The sequence below is a fragment of the Physeter macrocephalus genome, unplaced genomic scaffold (genome assembly GCF_002837175.3).
Source record: "Physeter macrocephalus isolate SW-GA unplaced genomic scaffold, ASM283717v5 random_81, whole genome shotgun sequence".
NCBI lineage: Eukaryota > Metazoa > Chordata > Mammalia > Artiodactyla > Physeteridae > Physeter > Physeter macrocephalus.
Window position 1 is genome coordinate 1,718 of NW_021145367.1, and position 25,539 is coordinate 27,256.

The window sequence follows — 25,539 nt, forward strand, 5'->3', positions numbered from 1 at the left end:
TGACAGAAACGGGGTCTCCTTCTGCAGGGACCCTTCACAAGGGCGCTGGGGCGTGGCCTGAGCGTTAGCGGGGGCGGGGGGCGTGCGGGCCTGAAGCCGAAGGAAGGGGCTTCAGAGAAGAATCAGAATCAGCAGAGGAGGCGGGGGCAGCTGTGGGTAGGCCCTCGGGGTGCCCGACTGCCCGGGCCTGGCCCCGTGGCTTCCTTCGTGTCCTCTCCTGCGGTCCCCACACGCTCAGGGGACGGGAGGGGGCCACGTCAGCACAGAAAGGGCAGAAGTGCCGGGAGAGGGTCTCCGCGCCGCCCGCAGCCTCCTGGTCCCCTCTGCGCGCCCCGCCCCCCGGCGCCTGGCTCTTACTTGTCCAGCGCTGATCCTTGGCTCTGGTTACTGGTGAGACGAGAGAAGACGTTTCGGTCGTTCCGGGGCCGAGTGGGAGGGGACGAGGGGGGCGTGAACCCCACGTCTGTGGACCTGGCAGGTGAGCAGGACAGAGCAGCATCCGTTAGTAACCGCACCTCTGCCCACGGGCACGCACACGCGGTGTCACCTGCACCACCTTCCGTCTGGTTGTGAGGCCTGCAGGGCAGGGGGTCCTACGGCCCAGCTCCTGCTGAGCCCCCAGGGGCCGGTCCTCGTGATCCGTGGGTTTCGCATTTGGGAATTAATTCACCTGCCCATCAAAGCCTATCTGTCAGCCCCAAACAGTACCCGCAGGGCTTTCCTGGTCATTTGCAGGCACAAGGACCCAAGGGCACATCTTCCCAGCTGAGGTCAAGACAGGTGGCCCTACCTCCCTCACGGTGTACGCAGCACCCTTTCCAGTCTACTTTAGTGTCGTGCTTTTCATATTTTTGTGCTTTTGGTTGGTGATTTCAGCGTTTAAAATGGCCCCGAAGATGGTGCTGCAGGCCCACCTGGTGTCCTGAGCTCAAGGAGGCTGGGATGTGATTTACAGAGAAAATACCTGGTAGATGAGCTTTGTTCAGGCGTGAATTCTAGGGCTGTTGGCCCTGAGTTCAATGTTGATGAGTCAACGGTACATATTGGATTAGGTGTCTTTAAACAGAAACCCACGTGACGGGTTGATGAAAACGCTGGGACCAGAGGCCCCCAGGAGCCCAGCCCTGTATCTCCCGGGAACAACGGCTCAGGATTCGCCAAGTCGTGTTCACGGTGACTTGACAACACAACTGCCACAGACAGCGTGACCTGACCTCCAGGGAAGAGTCCAAGGCCTCGTGGCGCCACCCCTTCCAGCACCCACGACCCTGCTCTTTGGAAGGTGGTCCTCGGGTTCAGCCCATCCTCTCTCCCTTTGGAGGGTCATCACGAGTCCAGCCTGTATTCCCCCCAATTGCAACTCAGTGTGTTCTCTCTGTCACGGGGGGCAGGACAGTCTGTGGGGCCCCGGGTGCACAGATGCCCTTGCAGCTCCTCCCCCCAAAGGCCCATCTGCAGCCACGGAAACATGGGCGGCTGGACCGGAGGGAGGGACAGGAGCATGTCCCCCTCCCGACAAGGCAGGTGCATGAGGTCATCCTGAGCCCCTGCCCTTCTGCTACTTCGCTGTGTGACCTGGGGAGGCCACCAGACATCTCTGAAAATTAAGGTGACCCTGAGAGGCGTCAGGATACCCGAAGAAGCCCGTGGGGCCCCATGAGTGGCTGGCCGGCTGCGGACTGTCCTCGGTCCTGCGTCCCCTCCCAGGACTGTCCTTACTCGCCTACATTCCGCCCACAGGACAAGGCCTTGAAAGGAGCCGAGGCCTTCCCAGGACCCCTGGCCGTGAACGCGGCTGAAGCCCACTGGTCCCGCGACCAGTCCAGGCCACTGCAAGTCCGCCCACGCTGAGCTCACGGCAGCCGGAAGTTTTTAGCAGCGGCCTTGGCCGCCAGCTCGGGTGCTTACGGAGAGATTGTTTCCTGAGCCGCAGCTGACAAAGCGAGGAAGGGGCCCTGGGGGGAGCGGGGCGGGGCCGGATGAAAGTGTACACGGCGGTCTACAGTGGGCCTCCCAGCGATCCCCACCCCCAGGGTCTAGAACATGTCCTCACCTGATGGGCTGCCCTCGGTCATATGACTTCCTCCGGGTCAGAGGGGACGTCTCCGCTCCTCGAGACTGCCGGGGGCTGGAATGCAGGGTCCAGTGAGGCCCAGGCCCACCTCCCGGTCCCCCGCTTCCCCCCACCACTGGGCTCCCTCCTTACAAAGTGCTCCCTCTGGTGGGTAGGCTGATGGTCCGAGAGACCTTGTCCCGGTAGTAGGGGTCTCGGATGGAGAAGCCCACTCCGTCCTCTTTGATCTCCACGAGGGAGGCCAGGGACTTAGTGATGTTCTTGGTGGACACGTCCAGCGGGGGGCCCAGGCACTCGGCAGACACGGCCTTCATCTGGGCGGACAGCTTGGGCTCACCCTGAGACAGGAAGGGCTGGGTGGACCCACTGCCCAAGCACGATGGCACAGAACGGGGAGCTGGGGGCCTTCCAGCGGGGAGACGTGCCGCCAGCCTGAGGCAGGGGAGGTGATGGAACAGCCCCGGCAGACACGACCCAGACACGTCTCCCAAGGCTTCTGGAGGAGCCAAAGCAACAGGAAACGCCTCTGCTGCCCTTCTTTAGACTTTGCAAACAGAATGCCAGGCTGACCTCTGTTGCTCACCGGCTAATCAGTTACTCAGAGGCTGTGCACAGGCCACCGCTCCCAGCCTGCAGGGCCTCCCAGCCTGCAGGGCCTCCCAGCCTGCAGGACTCTCCCTTCGCTCTTTAGTGAGTCCTGTTTTGTGGTTCCGTCTAGTCTAGTAATTGCTCCCTCAGACAGACTCCCTCCCTGCCGAGTCAGTAATCCGCACGCACAGTAACTCGACATCCAGGGTTGGTCTTTGACTCACAGCACGAGGCAGAGTCTTGGTGGGGGAGAGGGTGGGTTCTGACAGCGAGGCCTCGGGCTGTGATGTCACTCCACCCACTTCAAAAGGAATGGGCTGTGACGGGTCCCACATCTGGGCACCCCGACCCTTTCCAGGTTAGACCCTTCTTGGCCACCGCATCCCAGCCGGAGGCAATACTGGGTTGGGGCTGAGAGTGGGGGTAGAGCCCCAGGAAGGTGGGGACCAGGCTGCGGGGAGCCCCCCGGCCGCCTTCTGCTGGGGCTCACCTTGAACTTGAAGTCGTCATGGCTGCTGGAGCCTTTCATGGTGAACGACTGGGAGAAGCTAAGGAAAAAGCAGAGGAGGGCCAGGATGCCGACAGCTGACGTCCCGGCTCCCTGGGCCTTAGATTCATGGGTCCCAAAGAGCCCCCAAGCCCAGGCCCAGCCCTCGACCCTCCGGCAACCCCCCAGCCCAGCCCCAGGCACGTGCTCCATCCCAACCTGGAAACTCACCTCCCCTCCGAGAACTCAGACACCTCCTCATCTGTGCTGGCGTAACCGTTCTCTGCCGGGGAGGAGGGAGCCGAGGGGTGAGGCCCCGACCCCTCACCCTCCCTCCCACCCCTCACCCTCTGGGATCGGACCGCGGCTTCCTTCCAGGGAGCCTGGGGGACGGAGCCCTGGGGGCCCCGAGGCCTGCCCCCCCACCCTGTACCCTGTTGCACGTTGTGGATGAGGGCCTGCAGCTCGGGATGGGCTTCGGCCTTCTCACGCAGGGCGTCGAGCAGCAGGTGGTTCTGGGAGGGGCCCGCTATGTCTGTCTGCCTCAGCCGTCCCTCCAGCAGCCGGATCTGGGCCTCCTTCTGGGCCACCTGCAGCCCCTGAGGGTGGGGAGCGAGGAGGCCTGGGGTTACCCCTCCCGGCCTGGGGCTGGGGGGACCCCCGTCACTGCCCTCGCTGAATCTGCTCCCAACCAAACGCCTCCCCGCTAGCTCCCAGGCCCCAGCCTGTGCCCATCGCAGACCTGCGATGCACCCCAGCCCCCTTAACCTCCTCTCCATCCACGCTGTGGGACACATTCCCTGTTATGGGCAGAATCGTGTCCTCAGAACGCATATGTAGATGCTGTAACCTCCGAGCCCAACCAGACGCCTCCCCGCTAGCTCCGAGGCCCCAGCCTGTGCCCATCGCAGACCTGCGATGCACCCCAGCCCCCTTAACCTCCTCTCCATCCACGCTGTGGGACACATTCCCTGTTATGGGCAGAATCGTGTCCTCAGAACGCATATGTAGATGCTGTAACCTCCGAGACCTCAGAATGTGACTATGTTTGGAGATGGGGTCTTCAGGAGATCATTAAGTTAAAATGAAGTCTCTAGACGAGGCCCTAATCCCTATGACCGGTGTCCTTATAAGAGGAGGAAATCAAGACACAGACACACACAGAGGGAGGACCTCAGGAAAGGGAAGCCGAGGCCACAGGCCCAGGAGAGAGGCTCAGAGGGACCCGCCCCGCCTACACCTGGATCTCTGACCGCCAGCCTCCAGGACTGGCAGCAGTAAACGTCTGCCCGCGGGGCTGGTCACGGCAGCCCCGGCAGAGGAACACGCCGCCGTGAGTCGCGAAGCAGAGCTCGGAGAGCTCCCTGGGCGGTGAGGGGTCAAGGAGGCCAGGCCCCTGCCCCTTCCCCGAGCTGCCCTGCAGGCACAGACCCTGGGGGAAGGGAGTCCCCACGGCCAGCGCTCTGTCGGGCAGAGGGGACAGGGGACCGACACAGGCGAAGCGCTGCCTCTGTTCCTGCACGACGCCACTGACCCCACTCCTGGGCGGAGCATGTCTGTCTGTTCCTGTTGCCCCACCGGAAGCAAGCGCGCAGGCGCACACACGCACGCGCGCGCGCACGCCACTCCCTCCACCTCCGCGGGCTCAGGCCCGGCCCTGCTCTGGGTGGGCTCGCACCAGACGTGAGGGTCGCCCCCGACGGAGGCCCTGCTGAGTGCCAGGCGCCGCGCCAAGCCTCTGGCCCCGTCATCTCGTTAAAGCCGCGTGCGCAGCAAGCCGTCAGCCCGCTTTACAGCCTCAGCGCTTGCGGGCGCCTGTGCGGGACGCTGGCGGGCGGCGGGCCCCGTGCTTCGCCCCAAGGGCGGGTCACGGGGGCGCCTGCCCGCCGGGCCCGGCAGGAGGCGAGCCGCCGGCCTACCTTGTCGATGGACGCCTTGAGGAAGTTGTCTAGCAGGAGGCGGGCTTCGGCCAGGGAGCAGGAGCTGATGACCACCGACGTGTCTGTGGAGTCCAGCTCCTCCTGGGCCGGGAGGCGGAGGGCCCGCGTCACCAGGCCGGCCCCCCCACCGGGCCCGGGCGCCCTCCCGCTCCCCCGCCCTCGGCCACCTTGGTCTCCTCCAGCTGCACGATGGTGGCTTGGCAGTCGCCGATGCTGTCGTTGATGTAGTCAATGTTGGCCGCCAGCACCTCGATCTCCTCTGCCAGCTCCTGCAGCCCCTTCTCCTCCTCCGGGCTCTCGGCCTGCAGCCTCTCCCGCTTCCTCCTCAACGCCTCCTGCAGGAGGGACAGCTCCTCCCTTTTCTGGGGGGAGGGAGGAGGCCTCAGGCAGGCGGCTGGCCGGCCCGGCCCGCAGGGAGGAGGGGTGGCGGGTGGGGGGACAGAGCCGGGCGCGGGCGGGGGGGCCCACCTTGATGAGCCGCTCCATGTCAGCTTCCAGGTTGACGATGGTCATCCTCTGCATGACGATGTCGAGGATCCTCCGCTCCAGCGACTGCCACTTGAGCCTGGCGGCCTTACTGAAGCTCTGGCTGGTCCCCTTCTTCTGGAACTTCTTTCTGGGGGGCAGAGGCAAAGGGGCGGGGGCAGGACCACCCTCAGCCTCTGCAGCTGCGTGGAGACCCCGACCCAGAGCCGACGGCCGAGGGGACCCTGGCACTTGCCCCTCCCTGGCCCCGCCCGCACCGGCCGGGTGCCCCCGGCCGCCTCACCTGGCAGGGCGGGCGCCAGACACGGTGGGCATGGGGTGGTTCCCCAAGAAGTGGCTGATCTTGCGGTCCCACTGGCGCACGATGCTGGAGACGGAGCGCGCCCCCGATTCGGCCTCGGACGAGGTGGTGCTGGCCGAGACCTCGGCGCCCGAGTCCAGCGTGGGTGGCTTTGGTCCCACTTGGCCCGCCACCCGCTCAGACATGGGCTTGGCCAGACGCCTCAGTGCGGAAACCTGGAGGCCCAGAGGAGCGGGACCCAGTGGACAGGGCGCCCCCAGCCCGCGGAAGGGCCAGGTTGGGGCGCGGGGCAGGGAGAATACAGGGCCGCTCCGTCCTGGCCTGGGTTTGGGACTGAGAAAGGTCCAGAGGGTCTCTGATGTGAAATGGACACAAAAGAGGCTCCCCGTCCTGTTTAAACGTTAACCACTGCAGCACCTGGACCAGAGCCTGCGGCCCACCTCCACTCAGCTGAGTGCCTCAGCACTCTAGCTGAGAAAGGCCCTCCCACGGGGGGCCACCCCAAGTCAGCACATGGCCGGGGGCAGCCGGGGCCACAGGGGGGCTGCTCTCAGGACAGGGGGGCGGGGCAGGGGCCGCGGGGGAGGGGCCGGGCTCACCTCCTGGGTTTTCCTCCTCAGGACCATTTCCTGCTGCCGCTTCTGGGACTCCAGAGCTCGGATCTGAAACTGTGGGTGAGAGGAGAGGGTAGGGTCTACACTCGGGCCCTATAAGCCCGTTCCACCCGGGCTGGCCCTGGAGGTGAGCGCCTGGTGCAGCTAAAGCTCGCCGGTAACGGACCCAGCGCTTGGGTCCCTTTCTCCACGAGGGCACGTCTCTCAGCCTCTTCTCCCCACCGCGGGGAGGGGCCTCTCTGCAGGGCTGGAAGCTCTTGGTGACCTGGGCAGGGTCCTAGCCGGCGGCGGGCTCGAGGCCTGGCTCGGAAGCCCACGAGGACGGGGCCGGGCTCCTGCAGCCATCCTGCCCTCCCGCGCAGGGCCGCGCCTTGCCTCTAAGCGCCTCCGTCACCGCTTAGGGCCGCGTGGTCGGGAGAGGCGGCCAGGCATGCAGGGAGCCGGGGGCCCGGGGACGCCCGAGGCTGCCCTCACCTCCTGCCGTCGCTGCTCCTTCTTGAGCTGCGCGATCTCCCGGCTCCTCTTGGCCTCCGCCAGCCGCCGCCGCTGCTGTTGCTCGCGCATCTGCTTCATCAGGGCCACCTGGGGCAAGGTGGGGGGGGTGAGGAAAGGCCCGGGGCCTGCGCAGAGGGGCTGGCTCGGAGGATGCCAGGCAGCGCTGGAAGCCGCCGGGTGGCAGTGCCTCAGGGGGTCCGGCCCCACCTTGTCCACAGGAGTTGAGGGTGTCCCACCACCTGGGCAACCCACCGAAAGGAGCGGCTTCATCAGGGCCACCTGGGGCAAGGTGGGGGGGGGTGAGGGAAGGCCCGAGGCCTGCGCAGAGGGGCTGGCTCGGAGGATGCCAGGCAGCGCTGGAAGCCGCCAGGTGGCAGTGCCTCAGGGGGTCCGGCCCCACCTTGTCCACAGGAGTTGAGGGTGTCCCACCACCTGGGCAACCCACCGAAAGGAGCGGCCTTACTGCCAGCCCAGCCGTGTAGGTGAGACCGCTCTGCAGGGTCCAGCCACGGCCCCTTGCGTCTGCTCACTGCCCCTGGTGGTCCTCACGCAGAGCCACTGCCAGTGCCCAGCCAGTCTAGGACCAGCCTAAGTTGCTAGAGGCAAGTGGTCCTGCCTGGATGGAGCAGTGTTCTCTCTCCCACCCGTGGCCGAGCTGCCGACGGGGCGCGTTCCCAGGCCAGGTTCTCACGGTGACGACAATAAAAACCCGCATCATTTACTGAGCCCACACTACATGCCCAGTCTCGTCCTCACGATAATCACACGCCACAGGCATTATCACTCCTATTTTATAAATAAGAAAGGAGCCTCAGAGAGCCAAAATGACTTAAAGTCAGGAAATCAGTAATGGGTGGCCAGACTTCTGGCCCAGGTCGCTTTGCTTCAAAATCCAGCTCTTACCACGGCCGTGGGGATGGCACCAGGGCTGGTCAGAGCAGAGCTGGTGACCGAGCACAGAGCCTGGAGCCGAGTTCTCGGAGGGCCGGCCAAAGGCTCACAGAGCATCATCCGGGAGGCCAGGGTGACCCAGCACGATGGGGGGCCGTGCGCTGGGTCCTTGGAGCACCCCCCCACCCCGGCCCCAGAGCACAGACTGCAAAGTGCACAGGGGTCAGACTCTTTCCATGTGACGGCGCCATGAGAATCAGGTGCAGGCTGTCCCTCCTCTGCCACCGAGGCCTCAGATACCCCAGGAATGTCACCAACCTGCCCTGAGGACAGTTAAAGAGAGGAAATGGCCCGGGAGGGAGGCTGGAAGGACTGCACTGGCTTCTCCCTCAGAAGGCAGGCTGTGTCGGGTGGGGAAAGCTACAGAGAGGAGGGCTCCCTGCTGCTGGGCCTTTGGGGGTCCAGAACAAATGCTCCCCCAAAGGGCTGGGGCTGACGAGAGAAGCCAAGCCTGGGCTGGAAGCGGACCCAAGCCCCGCCCACAGGGAGCTGCATGCTCACCGAGAAGGCGGCCCTCGTATGGAGCCGGGGCCAGAGCCTTCCTGGGGAGGAGCGTGTCTTTCTGGACAAAGGTCCATCTGTCCAACTCTGCCTGTGTGGCCGAGTCCCAGGGAGGTCATCACAGGGGTGGTGGTCTCAGAACGGGTGGGAACATTCCAGGCATGTGACAGCACGGCACCCGAGGCCAGCACTGTTCTGAGTGTCTCCTCTCCTTAGGACACCTCTGTAAACCGCAGGGCCTGCCCCTGCACTGCGGTGGGAGGGTCTTGGGCACTGGCTCTCACGGAATCTGGTTAGAATCCTTGAGGTCCTTCTGACAGAAACCCTGGGCCCCTGCTGGGCACCCTGGGACAGCCCAAGGGTGCTCTTTTCAGCCTCTTTCCTAGGCTCACAAGAGCACAGTTAGCTGGGCAGAGCGGGGCCCACGGCTGAAGGGCTGAGCAAGCTGAGATTGAAGCCCGGGAACACGCAGGGACCCCTCTGTCCTTCACACACATCCTGGGCACTAATATTATTTTTCCAGGCTTCAGAGCCATAGAAGGGTCATCCCTCATAGGGATCTACAGTAGGGTCACCTCCCGCTGAGATGCCGGCCGGCACCAGCCAGGACCACCTCGAGAGGTGTTAGCCAGGGAGCCTCCAGGGAGACAGAGTTAGGACGCAGGCAGAGCCCCCGGAACGCTCCAGGAGCTGCAGAGTGTGCAGTGCAGCCCCCAAACGGGGACAACCAAGGCCCTGGTCCCTCCCTCCTACCACCAGAGGGCGCCCTCTGACCCAAGTCCCCCTCTTCCTCCTGCAGCCCAGATCAGCACCTGCTGGCGGAGGTCCCAGGGGCAAACCGGCTCCCTGGGGCCAGTGCAGGATGGACGGTCTGAGCAGAGCGAGACTGGCCCTTCTCCACCCTGGACAGGCTGATGGGCCCTGGATGTGTGGCCCAGGTGTGGCTGGGGACAGAGCCTGCCCAGGGGAGGTGGCTAGCCTGATGGCTGAGGGTCCACCTGTCAGAATCTGCATCATCACAGCATCACCTCTCTATGCTGCACACTGGTCAACGCCAGCCCAGTCGGGCGGTGAGGACACAGTTACTATGGCACCGGGTGCTCCCCTCTGTGAAACCTGTTCCCAAGGCCAGCTATCTGCAGCTCGCTGGGGTCCTGTCCCAGGGCCTGGCGCAGGGCTGCAGGGAGCTGGGGTACACGGGGGACTGGGGCCAGGGCAGGAACGTGGACCAGGCAGCCAAGGGGACGGAGGACGTAAAGGCAGCACGGATCTGCGGGCCCAGGCAGGAATGAGGACCCAGCCGGACGGGGAGGCAGGGGAGGCAGAAGAGCCAGGAGCCAGACTCGAGCACCCTGGATGACGGCAACTGGAAAAGGGTAGCGGCAGAGAACTGAGTCTGAATCCCAGGGCTGCCCCAAGAGGCGGGAGTCACTCTCCGAGGAAGTGGCAGTGACACCTGAGCTGCTTTCTCCAGCTCCACCTCGGGACCGAATGCGGTCGTGGTGCTGGGGTACTGGCGGAGAGCCACATCCAAGCGTCACTACATTATTATTATTATTATTAGTATAGGCAAACGTGGCACAGGTGGGAGGCCTCACGTGCACTGCGTGTGGACTGGAGGCCACGGTGGTGGGGCGGGGTCCCTGGGGACCCTCTCCTGCCCCCTCCAGGGGGAAAGGTGCTTTCACCCTGGACAGTGCACTAAGAGGACCGGGTCCAGGACCAGGATGGGGCTGAAACAGGCAATGTCGTGTGTCAAGACAAGCAGCCACGCTGACAGCAATGATTATTTTTAACACGGTAAGTGGGTCTGAAACTACACCCCTGCCTCCCCAGCCCCCTTTTGCCGCCTTCATCTAGGCCCCGCCCCCAAGTTGGCGTCACCCAGCCCCGCCCCCACCTAGGCTTTCTTCACCTCGGCCCCGCCCCCGCCCCACCTTGGCCACGCCCCCTCCCCCAGCTCCCCCAACCCCGGCCCCCACCTTGGGCTTCTTCATCTCCGCCACCTCGGCCTGCAGCTTCTTGACCTTGGCCACGCCCCCTCCCCCAGCTCCCCCAACCCCGGCCCCCACCTTGGCCTTCTTCATCTCTGCCACCTCGGCCTGCAGCTTCTTGAGCTCCCTTTCGTAGCGAGACTGGTTCTTGAGCAGCCGCGCGTGCTCCTTCTGCGCGGCCTGCAGCTTCTGCAGGTCCCGGTTCATCTCCCGCAGCCTCTTCTCATAGTCCGCCTTGATCTTGTTGGCCTTCTCCTCCGTGTAGCACTCCATGGTACCTGTGTGCAGCGGGGCAGGGTCTGCGCAGGTCCCTGGGCCCCAGTGCCCTGGTAGCCTGGGCTCCAGTGTCGGCGCGTGACGTGGGCGAGTCACACCCTCCTCCGCCCATTCCTTGGTGTGAACAAGGAGGGGCTCGGACTAGACACCCAAGGGCATTCTAGGGACCTTGAAGGGGTGATTTCGTCCTGAGATCTCTGAGTCCCTGCTCGTCATCTTGCCATGAGGCGGGGGCCTGAGGACCACTCCCGCTGGCTCGGTTCTGACCCGTGATTGGAGGAAAGGGCCGGGACCGGTGGGAAGGGGAAGCGTTAGCAAGAGAAGACGGAGTGAGTGGGCTCGGGGAGAAGGAGCGGCCTGGTCCTCCGCCCTTGACCTTTCCTACCTGAACTGCCAACGTCTAACAGACACGGCAAACTAGCAGGTGCAAACCCACCTCCTCGACATCCACCCCCTCACCCAGCAGTCCTCCCCATCTCAGTGTCTCATCACGTCCTTCCAGAAGCTCCCTCCCTGGAGGCATCTTTGGCTCCCTTCTCTTAATCCCCCACCAACCAATCAACAAAGCCTTTCATTTCCATCTTCAAAGTGGATCCAGAATACGACCACTTCTCGCTTTCTCCTGTCCAAATCATCTCTCATCAGGACCTTTATAAGAGTTTCCTAACTGCTCTCAAGCTTCCACTTTTGCTTCCCTGCACAGCAGCCAAAGCGATCTTGCCAGAATGCTTTCAAAATTTACATCACACCCCTTAAAACCCCACACTTCCCATGTCCCTCAGAGAATAAGACAAAAATCCTTAAAATGACTGATACACCTGGTCCGACATTTCTCCTCTGATCTCCTTGACGGCTAGTGTCCCCTCTCACCGTGCTCCAGCCATCGGGGCCCTCATCATGCCACCAACACGCCTGGTGCACGCCTGCCTCGGGGCCTTGGTATCTTCTGTTCCCCTCTGCCTGCAATGCTCTTCCTCTCACTCATTCTCTCCAGCACTGTCTCACCTCTTTCAAGTCTTTGCTCAGATGCCAGCTTCTCAGCAAAGTCTCCCACGACTATCCTTCTCAACACGCCCACCCCCTCCCCAGCACACCTTGACCCCTCCCCTGCTGCATTCTTCCATGACACTTATCACCCCCTGACATGCTAGAGGATCTGCCACTTATCTTATTTATGTCTGTCTCTCCCCACTAGAACGTGCGTTCCAAAATCTCTAGCATCTAGAACAAGGACCGCTCTGCAAGACGCACTCAGTGCATGTTTGCTGAGTAAGTGAACAGATGAGTGGATGAGTCATGGGCTGAAGGGGCTGAGAGCCACGTAAGGAAGCTACATTGTGAGAAGCAGACCTGTAAATGCGATCAAAGGAAACACCCAAGGAGCAAATTCAGGAAGAAAGGCTGAGGGAGTTCACCTTCATGGGCCAGGAGACAGGATTCTAATACTTAAGGCGATGGTAAAAATAACAGAAATGATAAACTGAGAACGTAGCAAAGGGACCAGAGTGGGACACAAGGACTTTCTGACTGTGGGTCTAAGTGCACAGTCCAAGGTCAGAATGCCCCACGCCCAGAGGCCCAGGTAACCCGGTGGTGCCCTTCTGATGGGGCGGGGCCCGGGGAGGGGGTGTGTGGCGGGGCCTCACTGAGGTTCTGCAGCACGCGGTCCCGCTCCAGCTGCGTGTCCCGGATCTTGTTCTGCAGCAGGATCAGCTTCTCCTCGTACTGGTGCTTGAGCGTCTGGAGCCGCCGCTGGCTGTTCTCCAGCTCGTCAATCAGCTTCTGCTTGATTTCGATCTCGCACGTCAGGTCGGCCAGGTCAGCCTGGTAGTTCACCTCTGTGGGGGCAGAGACAGGCTGGACCGGGTGCCGGGGGCCAGGGGCGTGGTGGAAGGGACGGGCCTTCCCCTGGCCAGCCGTGACCACTCAGTGACCAGTGGCGAGAGGAAGTGACACATCCCATGGTGGGAAGGAGCTGCCAGGTGGCAACACCCTTAAAGAGCTGCCCGGGAAGCGCAGGCCTGGGCCAGGGAGCTGGGGGCGGGGGGGAGGGGGACCAGGTGTCCCACCCACCTCTGCTGTGCCCCAGAGGCTGACGCCCACTCGCCGTGGACGACCTGGGAGCCAGCAGGGCTGGAGGAGGGAGACGACCCAGAGCAGCCAGCAGGACTCTGGGTCAGAGCAGAGCTGAGGGACACACGTCCCGTTTAGAGGAGAGGGCTTCAGAGCAGCCAGACCTAGGTCCAAGGCCCAGCTCTGCATCTCCCACACTGGGGGAGGCCACCAACCCTCGTGAGCTTGCTCTTCGGCGGTGACAAAGAGAGGAGACCTAACACCTGCGTCCAGCGTGGTTGTGAGGACGCAGAGGCCAGGCACGCGAAGGGGAGAGCCCACCTCAGAGCCCGGCACCAGTGGTTGCTCACTGGGAGTCTGCTGCTGCCATCGCTTCCCTGCTGTTTCTGCTACTACGGGTTTCACGTCCGAGTTCGGCCGGGACACCCGCTGCCCGAGGGGCTTCTCTGGGCCGGCGTGGCAGGCAGCCCCGCCCCGGCACCCCCCCAGGAGCACGCACCCTTGTCCTCGGGGTCGGAGTCCGAGTCCACCAGGCTCTCCTCGCTGCCCGAGTCCTCGTCCTCGTGGCCGCTCTCCTCCGGCTCCTCGTCCTCCTGGGCACCGGGCACCGTCGGGTGGGCGGTGGGTGGGTCGCGGTGCTGGGGGGGCCTCTGCTCACCTCCCTCCTGGGAGAGCCCCACCCCCCTCCCAGCAGCCTGGGCAGAGCCCCTCTGTAGAAGCCTCCGCCCCATCCCCCACCTGGGAGAAGGGGCTGAAGGATGTACATCGCCGTGGTGACCAGTCGGATGCCGGGAGGCATCAGGGCCAACGGGAGGCCGACCCCAGCGCCTCCCCGGCACAAGGACGTCACGGGGACCCTCACCTCCTCGGCCTCGTTGCCGTCGGTCTCCTCGCTGTTCTCCTGTTGGAGTTCCGCCCTCTGTTTGAAGGCCTCCTTCTCTGGGCTGCCCGGGAGTGAAGGGTGGACCGGTTAGGGGACTGACCTGCCTTCAGTGTGTGGGTGGGGCGGGGGGATGGGGGGGCAAGAGCGCCTCGTCTCAGGGCCCTGTATGGGGCTGGGCTCCGGTTCTGCAGGGATCCACCGCTCTTCCTTGGCCCCCAACTCAGAATGAACCCTGGGTGGACTCCACCCTCCCTCTCCTCGGGGTAAGCCCAGCCTCAGAGGAAGGTGGGAGGCTTCTGCCCACAGACGAGACCCGCCCACTGAGTCCCCAGGTCACCCGGGGTACGCACAGCCCCTGCTGGGCACAGGGTCCTGGGGGGAGCCTCCCCTCACCTCTTTCTCCGCTGCCTGACCTCCTTCTTCTTGAGCCTCTCCAGGTCCTGCTTGGCTCGGCGGATGACCTCAGAGGCATCCTCCATGGAGCTGCTCGGGACAACCGGGGACGCGCCCAGGGAGTAGGGAGCCCGGGTCGAGGCCCGAGAGAGGCTGCGACGCAGGGACTCGTTCATGGCCTCGCTCTCCAGGAGCTTGGTCCTGCGGAAGGGAGGGCGGGGGGCGGGTGAGCGGCACTGCCTCCGCCCCCGGGCGCCCAGGTGTGCAGGGGCTCACCCACCGCAGCTCCTCGATCTCCCGGATGTAGTTCTGGATCAGAGCACCGATGGCCTCGTTGCCGTCTCCTGAGGGGGTGGCAGGGAGGAAGAACAGTTAGGAAGATGATAATTACAGCGAGGACCTTAGCTCCAAGCTGGTGGTCTTGTGTCAGTGCCACCTCCAACAGGGCCCTTTGCAAGGAGGAATCTATCAAAGAGGGACTTGTCTGTGCGCGCAGAGACACACAGGCGCAGCTGGTAACAAGCAAATATCCATCAATAGAGGCTGTTATGATAAATTACTCGTGGCCATCACACACGGAACACTGTGCAGCTGAAGAGAATTAAGTAGGCCTGTATGCTTTTAATACGGAAAGATCCCGGGACTTCCCTGGTGGCGCAGTGGTTAAGAATCCGCCTGCCAATAGAGGGGACACGGGTTCGAGCCCTGGTCCGGGAAGATCCCACATGCCGGGGAGCAACTAAGCCCGTGCGCCACAACTACGGGGCCTGCGCTCTAGAGCCGGTAAGCCACAACTACTGAGCCCGCGCGCCACAACTACTGAAGCCCACGATCCTAGAGCCCGTGATCCGCAACAAGAGAAGCCACCGCAGCGAGAAGCACCACGACAAAGAGTAGCCCCGGCTCGCCGCAACTAGAGAAAGCCCGCGCGTAGCAACGAAGACCCAATGCAGCCAAAAATAATGATAATTTTTTTAAAATACAGAAAGATCCCTACGGCGTAATGCTAAGTGGAAAGGGAGTCACAGGACAGTACATATGATCGCATTTTCAGAGAAAGAAAACGCCGCCCCACACGCTCCACGTCCTGGGCTGGGTGTGGGGCGGAGGGCCCAGCCCACCCGCGCCCGGAGCCAGCCTGGCGCTCCTGACTCACCGGCCTTGGCCAGGAGCAGGTTGGCCTCCTGGCTCATGAGCTGCGTGACGCGGCCGTTGATGGCGTCGATGGCCTCCTGCATGGCCTTGACCCGCAGGCGCAGCGCCCCGTTCTCCTTCTGCAGCATGGCGTTCTCCCGGAACAGGTCACTGTAGCCCTCGGCGCCATCCTCCCCAATCACCCTCTTGCCCTGGGAGGAGGGGCGGGGGGAGGGGGGGGAATGATACTCTTCCCCGCCACCCCCGCCCCGGCCCCTCCCTCGGCGAGGCGGCCCTGCCAACCTCCCAGCGCTCAGAAACCTGCTGTGGCCCCAGTGACAACAGAAAGTCCACATTTTGTGACCAGCCACTCCAGGCCACTGAGTTCTCACTCCACCTCCCTCTCCACTGCTCACCCTCCCGTCTCCCCAGACATGAACCCGAGGGTCGGAACCCGAAGAGCCCCAGTGGGTGGCACGAAGGAGGATGGCAGTCTGGGTGTGAGACTACAGGGAGGGGTGGGGATTGGAGCACAGAGTCGCCCTCAGTCTAAAAGGCGCGGCCACTTGGGCCACTCCAGCCAGCTCGGCGCCAGATCGTTATATCTTCAGATTTTTAAAGGAAAACGGAAACTCCCTGATTTTCAGAAAGCATGACAACTACGTTGCATTCTTTTAAAGCAAAGGGCGAGTCAAACCAAAACCCACTTGTGTGCTAGGTTCGGGCCAGGGGCCACGGCTGGTGACTTTTGCCTTAGTCACATAGAATGGGACGCTCCCCCAAAGGCACTCGTTTTTCCTGTCTCTGTTCCTTTGCACGTGGCTTGATGGCATCCTAGGACACCTGCTCCACTTCCTTTTGCTGGTATCTCATTCATCCCTCAAGATCCATATAAAAGGTTCCCTCCTCCACGAGGCCCTCGCTGACCACCTGAGCAAGGAGGGCCAACCCTCTCCCCTGCAGCATCCCCCAGGCACTCTGGACCACTCACATGGTCCCCATCAACTCTCCTCATCCTGTGCCGCAGCCTAGAGTCTTATCTGGTCCAACACGGCATATCCAGCAGACGGGAAACCCCAGCAGGGCGTCTGCCCTACACGTGAGATCTATGCAACCAGGGGTGTGCTCTTCCTTCTCTTATGTTCTAAGCCCTGAGGGCTCCAACCTCGTATGTGCAGGTCACCCACCAGGTGAGCCCGGCACCGGGCGCCGCGGCTGGCACTGGGCGCCGCGGCTGGCACATGGCGATGCCCAGGGCGCGGGGAGGCCGGGTGGGAGGGGAGGGCCCGCTCACCGCCTTGTACTCCATCAGCTCCATCTGCAGGCGCGCAATCTCGGCCCGCAGCGCGCTGATCTGCTGGCTGGTCTTGTCCTGGTTCACCACCACCTTGTTCTTGATGTTGCGGGCTCGGTTGGCGTATTTGAGCGTGTTGAGCGTCTCCATGAAGTCCCGGTCCGAGGGGCTCACGCAGGCAATCATGATGGTCTGGCTGGGGAGCGTGGGGGGGTGGGGGTGGGGAGTGAGGGACGAGGGCACGGCCGGCCCAGGAGCATCACTTCCGAGCAGACCCCGCTCCCGCCTGGAAGCCCTAAGGGCCTGGGCAGAACCCGGGACGTGGGGTCCGGACTCCCTAGCCAGGTTTCCACTCCAGCAGTGGTGACCACAGCGAGGGAGGCCGTGACGTGTCATCGCCAAAATCATGGCCCTGTGTGTCCTTAGCGTCCCCCTAGCACCTCCTTTAGGACTGTCCCTCCCTGCTGTGCAGACGAGAAAGCTGGGTCCGACCATAGCGGCCGATGGGCAGCTCGCGGCCTGCGGCCCACAGGGGCGGGAGGCGGCCCCCCCCCCCGCCCCGTCCACTGGGCCTTCTGGCTCCCACCCTCCCACCAGTGTGGCCCTGCGCCTTCACCCCTGCCCCTCCCTGGGGCGGTGGGCGGGTACCTGTTGCCGCCCAGCGAGTCCTGGAGGAGCCGGGTGAGCTTGGAGTCCCTGTAGGGCACGTGCACCACTTTCTTGCTCTGGTCGCCCAGGGCGCTGATCACGTTGCCCAAGGCCAGCTGCGGGAGACACAGGCGGCGCTCGAGAGCGCTCAGGGAGCGAGGCGGCTGCGACGGGCGACTCGAGAGCCGCGGGACCTGCCCCGCTGACCCCAGCAGCCCTCGGCCTCCCTGAGGGTTTAAAGGCGGATGTGACGGTCGGGGACGGACGGGGGAGGGGGAAGGTCCAGAGGCCCGACCGTAGCGACATACGGGGCTCCGGCCGGGAGCCGGCCCGGGGGGCCCGGGGAGGGTCTGAGGCTGAGCCGTGCTGGCCGCCGCGTGCCTACCAGCCCACAGTTGATGGCGATGCCCTCCTTGGCCCGCTCGCCCGTGGCCCCCGTCCGCTTCAGCCGCTCTGAGCCGGCCAGGTCCACAAAGTGAAACTTGGAGGTTAGCCTCTCGTACTCGCCCGAGGGGGCGGTGCCCTCGGGAAGCCCGGCCACGGCCTCGTTCAGCTGCAGGGAAGCGGGCGTGTGACTCCCGGCCCCCGCCCACCTTGGGCTCCTCTGCTCTCAGCCGCTGCCCTCGGGGTTCGGGGTGCAGCGTGGCTGGGGGGGCTCACACACGGCGCATCTGACTGCGTGCCGGTTCTCCCCGCCGAGAGAAAGGAAGGTCCGCGAGCCGGCAGGGTGAGCCCGAGCCCCCAGAGCCCGGGCCCCGCCCCACGCCGCCCTCCGACACGCCGCGGGCTCCTCACCAGGTCGGGCCGGGCGCACCGGCGCATCTGGCACACGTGGATGGTGAAGATGGCGTGGGAGCGGGAGCTCTGCACGTTCATCTGGGTGCTGGCCGTGGTGCGCGACAGGGCGCCCTGCCTCAGGCACTGGATCAGCTGCGGAGGGCAGACGTGAGGACCGGCTGGCTGCAAAGCCCGGCCCCCAGCCCCCAGCCCCCCGGCGGCTCCTCAGATGCTCACCTCCTCCTGGGAGCTGATGAGGCGGGAGGTGACGCCCGTGGTGTAGATGCCGCCGTTGGCGTCCTCGTGGATCTTGATGTTGGACCTGCGGTGGCGGGCGTCAGGGTCGCGGGCGCTGTCGAAGAGGTCGAGGATCTCCTCGTTGTAGAGCTGTGCGGGCGGAAGACAGCCGCTGGGTGCAGGTGGGTGCGGAGGGGCCCCCGGGGCTCCCTCTCGTGTCGCAGGCCCGCTCTGCTTTGCAGGTGTGGAAACCAGGCTCTGGGAGGCTACCTGGCCACCCCTGGTCCTCTCTGGGCTCTGGCTCCGGGATCTTTCCCCTGGACAGGGTAGGGCAGCTGGGCCCCGGGGAGAGCTATCCTGAGAGCCCTTCCACTCCCCAAGGAAGTGGCACCCAGCGCTCAGCCCTGGTGGGGGGCTAAGGACCTGGTGGGGACAAGGGGACTCGAGTCCTCACGTGGATGAACAGCGTGTGACCGTGGTTGGGGCAGAGCCTGGGATGTTACAGGGCGGGAAAGGGGGGTGGGGGGGTGGCTCCAGGAGGGAGGGGAGGTGGAGCTCAGTGGAGAGCTGAGCAGCGCCCTGTCCTGTCCCTATGGTCCCTGGGGGCTGAGAAGTGTGGGACGGAGGGCGGTCTGGGGACGCCACCACGGGAGGTGGCCTGGCCAGGCGCATCACCCCAGTGCAGATGGTCTCGGCCTTGCAGACTCTTGTGTTTGGAGTTGCTGGCAGGGAAGGTTTCACCTGCTGGAATTTGCACCATGCAGGGAGCTGGGGCTGGGGAGCGGGAGGGACGGGGCAGCCGGTCAGCGGCCAACAGAATCCCATGGGGGGAGGGGGAAGGCCACAGCCCTCGGACATCTGAGGCTTTGATGGCCTTAAAGGGACAGAAATACCCCACAGGAAGGGGAAGAGGAAACGGCAGGGACCGGTGCAGACGTGGGGGCCTTGGTGTCTGTCTGTCTGATGGGACAGACGCATGGCATCGTTTAACCCCTTGTGGGTCACCCTTTGGCATGGGTTTTCTAGGTACTGAACTGCTCTTTGGGGCTCTCTATGGCAAAAGGATGGAGAAAGGAAAAAACAAAGAGACGAGGAAGCTTATAGAAATACACAGCATAGGACACACATACACACAAACACATATACAGACACACACAGACACACACACAGACACACATAGAGACACACATGCACACATATACCTACACACACACACATACGCGCGAACACATGCAGACATACACAGACACACGCATATACGCATGCCTACACACATACACAAACACGCACGTGCACACATCTACACGGACATATACACACACATACACACAGACATACACAGACACACGCACATGCCTACACATACACACACATACATACCATATACACACACACAGACACACACACAGACACACATGTAGACACACATGCACACATATACCTACACACACACACATACGCGCGAACACATGCAGACATACACAGACACACGCATATACGCATGCCTACACACATACACAAACATATACAGACACACACAGACACACACACAGACACACATAGAGACACACATGCACACATATACCTACACACACACACATACGCGCGAACACATGCAGACATACACAGACACACGCATATACGCATGCCTACACACATACACAAACACGCACATGCACACATCTACACGGACATATACACACACATACACACAGACATACACAGACACACGCACATGCCTACACATACACACACATACATACACACACACAGAGGCAGACTCTTTATCAGAAGCAAAAGTCCAGAAGAACAAAGAGAAACTCTCAAGTCTACAGTACAGGTCCCCTAAGGGGAAAGCAGCCACGCTGCAGGCCCAGGAGGGAGCCACGCTGGGGCCGGGGTCGGGGGGTGTTGGCAGGGGGGACACGAGACCTGGGGAGGGCTGGGGCCACATCTCTCCCCCCGAGGACAACCTGGGTGCAGTCTGAGCCCAGGGTGGCTCCACACCCAGCAAACGTCCCAGGGCCGGGGGTCCGCGGGCTGGAGTTTGGACACTGGGAACTGGAGCTGCCCGGTCCAGGTGTGCTAGAGCAGGAGCCTGGTGACACCGAGCCTCGTGAGAAGTACCCAGGCCCACCGGCCTTCCTGGAGATGCTTCTGAGAGGCCCCTTGGCAGGCCAGAGGTCCCCTCCCCACCCCCAAAGGCCCGGCTGCCACGGCCCCTGGGCTCGGCACCCGGACATCCCCCCAGGGAGAGGCAGGGCCAGATGCCAGAAAGGCCCCTCAGGAGGACCTTCCCGCCCTGGGGTTAGGGAAGGCTCAGAGGGTCGGGAAGGACCTCGACCAGAAAGGGACAGGGCAGGCCGCTCTGAGGCTGCGGAGGGCCCAGCAGAGGCCAGGAGGGGCGAGAACGAGAGCCTCACTGTGCGCCGGGCACATGCTTCCTCATCATCCCCTGGCACCCCGAGGAAATAGGTGTCACCAGCCCCATTGTGCAGAGTGGAGAAATGACTTGCCCAAGGCCACACATCCGGCACGTGTCGGAGCTGTAACCAGTCAGGGTTTGAAGAGATCCTACAGGTTCTCACTGACTCAAGCTCCGTCGGAGGCAGGGAGCCCTTCAGTGTCCCACCAGGTGGTCCTCCGGCTCTGGCGGGGATACTTCCAGCAGCGGGAACCTCATCACAAGCAGATGCCTCCCTGGCTCCCCGGGCTCTGCCTGCGGCCCTGGCGGGGAGCCCAGCTCCCAGGTCTTGCCGCCCCCGTCTCCCTCCAGCCCGCCCACAAGGCCACGGTACCTCCAGGAACTGGGCGCTGACTTTGAACTCGGGCCCGGCCACGCCCTGCTCCTGTGCCCGCCGCTTGCGCTCAGCGATGCCCCCAAAGAGGTGCGCGATGGCCCTCGGGATGATGCCCTGCTCCTCCTCCGCCGTCGCCATGTCGAAACCGGTGCCCATAGTGTATGTCTTGCCGGCCCCCGTCTGCGTTGGCCGAGACGGAAGGAGGGTGTCATCCAGCACCCTGGGGGCGCCGGCGAGCCCCGGACCCTGGCCGCGTCCCCCTCCTTTACCTCCCAGCCTGGGTCCCTGCCCGGCCTGGTCCCCAAGCCACAGCCAGCGACGCAGCAGCACCCTCGGACCCCAGACCAAACTGCAGCTGCGTCTCAGCTGCTCCGAGGGCGGCTCTCTCTCCCATCAGACAGGGAGCCCTGGGCTGCAGTGGCTGTGTAGGGGGGAGGAGGTAGCTTACCTGCCCGTAGGCCAGCACCGTGGCATTGTAGCCCTCGAAGCAGCCCTCCACGAGCTTGCTCACGCAGGTAGAATAAACCTGCTCCTGCCAGGCGTCCAGGTCGAAGACAAAGTCATAGGTGAAGGCCTTGTCCTTCCCCAGGAGGACCTGGGGCTCCCCCGGGGTGACCGAGGTGCAGATGTGGCAGCCTTCAATCTTCTCTTTTGACAGCTGGGGCCGGATCCTGCCGGGCGGGGGGAGTCCTGGGTCAGACCCGGCTGCGGGGGGGCTGCAGCCGCCCTCCTCCCCATCCTGCCACCAAGCGTCCACTCCCCCAGGCCCCTCCTGTCCGACAAGCGGGAGGAGAAGGAAGGAGACCTAGGATGAGGGCAGCTTTGTAACACTACGCTAACAACAACGGTAATAGTAATATCAACACCCCCCAAAGCAGCAGCTGCTAACATTTTATGAGCACTCTGTGTATCCAATCTATGTTAAAGGTATTTTACCTACGTGAATTCGTGTATTCTTTACCATAAACCGGCGAGGTATGTATTACTCGCCTGATTTTACAGATGAGAAAACAGAGGCTGGGGGAGTTTAAACGACTTGCCCAAGGTTGTGTAACGGATCGTGACAGGTCTGACTGACATTAAAGCACACGCTCCCGAGTGGAGCGTGTGAGTCTGTCCCACAGAGCGGGGGAGGGAAGGCAGCTGGCCCCCTTCCGGGGAGGCAAAGCCCAAGACCAGGGAGGGGAAGGAAGTGCGAGGCCTGGCTGCTCCCCCCGGGGCTACGCTCCGCAGGAGACCAGCGTCTCTGCCCAGGCCTGCGGGGGCTGCAGGGATCCCCCAGCTCAGGACCCGCCCCCCACTACCAGATGCCAGAGGAACAGTCTCAGGCACAAGCTCTTTCCTCTCAGGGAGCCAAGGGGGCCAGACCAGGCACAGCCCTGCAGAGCAGGTCCAGGCAAAAGTTGGAGGAAGGCAGGGACCTCCGGCAGGGCCACCAGCCACAGGAGGGGCCACATCCCAGACCGTGGGGGCTCCCCGGTAAAGAGGAAGGGAAGCGGCATCAGGGCTAAGCGGGGGCGCAGGCTTGGACAGGGCCGTCTCCATGCGCCGCCCCTTCCCCTCTTCCAAGCGGCCCCGGCCCCGGAGGAGGTCCCCATGGCAACCAAGTGTGAGTCAGCGGGCATGCGTGTGTCGGGGCTGGCAGGAAGCACCTCCTGATGCCTCAGGCAAGGCGGGGGGGGGCGGGGGGGGTAGGCTCCGCGCTCGTGGGCTCACAAAGCCAGCCCCTCTGCCGGCCTCTCACAATGAGCCGCTTGTCAGCATCCCTCGCCCTAAGCCAACGTTTACCAAGAGAAGAAAAGAGTGTGAGGGCCGGGCCGGCAGGCGTCCAGGACCTCGGGGCGCCTCGCTGCGGAGGCCCTCCGAGCCGCCATCCTGTCCCTGTCCCCAGCTGTCCAGCCCCCGAGGCCCCTCAGAGCTGCAGGCCAGGTGAGCTGCTCACCTGGGCCTGCTCCCTGCACTTGGCTGCGAGGGGGTTAAAGAGGCCGGGGGAGCAGGTGGTTAGAACCCCAGGTCCAGTTCACACCCACGGATGGTGGCCTTCCTTCAGCAGCCTTTCCCCTGAGGTGTGGACAGGTCCTCACACCATGGAGGCTGCCAGGTCCGGACGTCCCAGGAGGCTACCACCCCCTCCCCCCATCCAGCTGTTCTGGGCCGAGCTGAAGTGAGAATCTAGCTTCTCAGTCTCCCCCAGACTGGTTTCTGCCTGGGAAGGGAGCTGTGGATTCCACCCATCCTTTCTGCACCTGCAGACCAGAAACCTGACCTGCCAGTAAGACGCCCAGGCTGCAGCGCTCCCGCCTGGACCGCTGGTGGTGGCGGCCGACACGCACGACCACATCGAGGGGGACACTGTGGTCCCCACCGTGGACGAGGAAATGGATGGTGCCCGGCCAGTCGCGGGCAGCAGGGGCAGCAGGGTCTGAGCCCGGGCAGTGCCTGCTCTGCTGCTTCGATGCTCCCGTGCTTCATGTGGCTGAGGGGCAGGGCCCAGCGGGGACCGGGCAGTGACCTCAGAGCGGACCGGGCCTCAGGCGGGAAATCAGGAGCTCGGGCCCGGGGGGGCCTAGGGTGTCCAGGGCTCCCAGGGGGACCAGGGGCCAGGCGGGGGGCAGCCTCTGAGGCCCCTCCAGCTCTGCTGGCCGGCACCAGCTCCCAAAGACGCCCTCCCGGCCACGTGGGCTGCTTGCGATGGGATTTCTGGATCCAGTTCAAACACCATTTAATTACCACAGGCAGATGGCAATGCTGGTGATTGGGGGAAATCGACGTCGGTCCCCGGAGACAGTGGGAGCGGCGGCCCTGCCGGCAGAGCCAGTTGACAAGGGGCCAGCTTCTGCCCCACCCGCCAGCCCCCAGACCAAGAGCGTGGCCAGAAGAGCAGTCTAGGAGACAGGGCGTAGAGGAGGGACCCCAGGTGTCACGGGGTCAGCCAGGCACTCACCCTGGGACCCTCCGGAGCCTGGCACATCCTGGTGTGGGGTCCTCTGGGGTCAGAGAGCCAGCCCCGTTCTGGCTGGGGGCCCATTCTACGCGCCAGTGTGCCTGGCAGGTATGATGGGTGAGTACTCTTACGCGGAGAATGGGGTACCAGCTGGGAGACAGAGGACACGGGCCCGGGATGAGTCACTAGTTGCCAAAGCCACTGACCTGGATGAGGAGGGGAGCGTGTTAGTGCCAGGAATGGGCCTTGAATGAGTAACTGGAGATGGCAGCAGAGAGAATGAAGATTGCATGGATGCTTTCCATGGGCAGGTGCTGGGCCAGGCACCTGCCACGGACCCCCTCACTTAAGGGAGGTGATGAGCTAAGGATTTCGACGCCCACTGTCCAGAGAGGAAAGTCGAGGCTTGAAGCAGTTGAGTCAGACACGGTAAATACAGGGAAGCTGCGAGTCTGAAGCCTGCGGCTTCTCCACTTGTCCAGCTGCCTCCTGCCCGGGAAACTCAGTGTCTAGGTGGATATATAAACTCCCTCCACGCATCACCATTAGGGGCAGGAGGCAGCGGGGGGGAGTCCTACCACAGCCTCACACATGAGCCAGGCTGGGCTCCGGCGCCCAGCCTTCAAGGCACAGTCCAGCCGGGGCGGGCATCCTGGGGCTCCTGCCCACCACACCCTGCCCAGGGGAGAATGTGAACCCAGGCCCTGCAGGCAGGAGATAAAGCTGGTCCCTGGACAAGCCCCTGCCCCATCCTCCTGTGGTCCAGGAGCCCCCGCTTCCTCCTGTGTCATCCGGACGACCTCTTCCCGGCTCTAACTTTCTAAGAACTCCATCGCCCTCCCCTCCGGCAGCTCCTGTCCCGGCCCCGCCTGGGGTGAGGTCACTTCTGTGGGCTGCCCTGAGAGCTAGTGGCCCTCCGCCAGCATCACCGCCCCAGATGAGGGGAAGGAGGCAGCTTCCGGCTATGCAGGGTGGCAGGATGGCAGGATGGCACCACTCCCACAGCCCTGTTCCTCCCTTGGGGCGCGGGCGGGAGGTCAGGGGTGGGAACCAGGTTCCAGGGTCTTGCCAGTAAACCGTGGACGCTGGGTGCTGTGGACCAGATGCAGGGCCGGGGTGAGGTGAGTGAGGTATTCGCCTCAGGTGCAAAATTTAAGGGAGCATGAAAAAACTCAGTAATCAAGATAAATCATGATTTAATGCAATATTTGGAAACTCAAATTGGCAAACCGTGCTGCCTGTTTTTGTCAAAGTTTTGTGGACCCAACGTCCAGTATCATTTCTGTCCAGAGATCCCCCACCGAATGTCACCCACGGGCACCTCACCCCAAGCCCCCTCCCCCCCAAACCTCCTGCATCCCTTCTCCAGGTCCTGCAGGGGGAGGGCGGGCGGACGGCCCCACTAAGAAAGTCCCGGAATCTCCCAGAACAGGGCCCGCTCTATTCGCCACTCGGCAACCCGCAGAGGGCGGTGGGAGGGGGCGGGGGCGGGGGCGGGGCGCGGAGAAAGGGGCGGGGCGCGGAGAAAGGGGCGGCGCTAGCTCTTCGGAGGCGGGATCTGGCCCAGGACCCTCGGTGCGCAACGGGGCGGGAGCTGGGGTGCTGTGGCTGGTGATTTTAGTATCTGTCCACACACGCTGGCGCAGAG

The 25,539-nt window shown here is 63.5% G+C and overlaps 1 protein-coding gene across 1 annotated transcript in view; it reads right to left on the reverse strand.

Moving 5' to 3' along the window:
- Positions 1 to 353: 353 nt before the first annotated feature.
- Positions 354 to 25,539, reverse strand: part of LOC102986826 (kinesin-like protein KIF21B) — a 33,648-nt gene continuing 8,462 nt past the window's right edge. The window contains exons 2-27 of the mRNA XM_055082322.1: positions 21,396 to 21,618; positions 20,945 to 21,127; positions 18,147 to 18,296; positions 17,928 to 18,062; positions 17,518 to 17,685; positions 17,133 to 17,248; positions 16,485 to 16,680; positions 15,213 to 15,402; positions 14,337 to 14,400; positions 14,057 to 14,257; positions 13,643 to 13,724; positions 13,280 to 13,373; positions 12,354 to 12,545; positions 10,510 to 10,709; positions 6,965 to 7,072; positions 6,476 to 6,544; positions 5,859 to 6,091; positions 5,558 to 5,705; positions 5,257 to 5,451; positions 5,069 to 5,170; positions 3,583 to 3,748; positions 3,381 to 3,432; positions 3,153 to 3,210; positions 2,207 to 2,412; positions 2,054 to 2,128; positions 354 to 471 (exon numbers count right to left, since the gene is read on the reverse strand). Coding sequence (XP_054938297.1) covers positions 354 to 471; positions 2,054 to 2,128; positions 2,207 to 2,412; positions 3,153 to 3,210; positions 3,381 to 3,432; positions 3,583 to 3,748; positions 5,069 to 5,170; positions 5,257 to 5,451; positions 5,558 to 5,705; positions 5,859 to 6,091; positions 6,476 to 6,544; positions 6,965 to 7,072; positions 10,510 to 10,709; positions 12,354 to 12,545; positions 13,280 to 13,373; positions 13,643 to 13,724; positions 14,057 to 14,257; positions 14,337 to 14,400; positions 15,213 to 15,402; positions 16,485 to 16,680; positions 17,133 to 17,248; positions 17,518 to 17,685; positions 17,928 to 18,062; positions 18,147 to 18,296; positions 20,945 to 21,127; positions 21,396 to 21,618 — 3,724 coding nt within the window. The remainder of the gene's footprint in view (positions 472 to 2,053; positions 2,129 to 2,206; positions 2,413 to 3,152; positions 3,211 to 3,380; positions 3,433 to 3,582; positions 3,749 to 5,068; positions 5,171 to 5,256; positions 5,452 to 5,557; positions 5,706 to 5,858; positions 6,092 to 6,475; positions 6,545 to 6,964; positions 7,073 to 10,509; positions 10,710 to 12,353; positions 12,546 to 13,279; positions 13,374 to 13,642; positions 13,725 to 14,056; positions 14,258 to 14,336; positions 14,401 to 15,212; positions 15,403 to 16,484; positions 16,681 to 17,132; positions 17,249 to 17,517; positions 17,686 to 17,927; positions 18,063 to 18,146; positions 18,297 to 20,944; positions 21,128 to 21,395; positions 21,619 to 25,539) is intronic.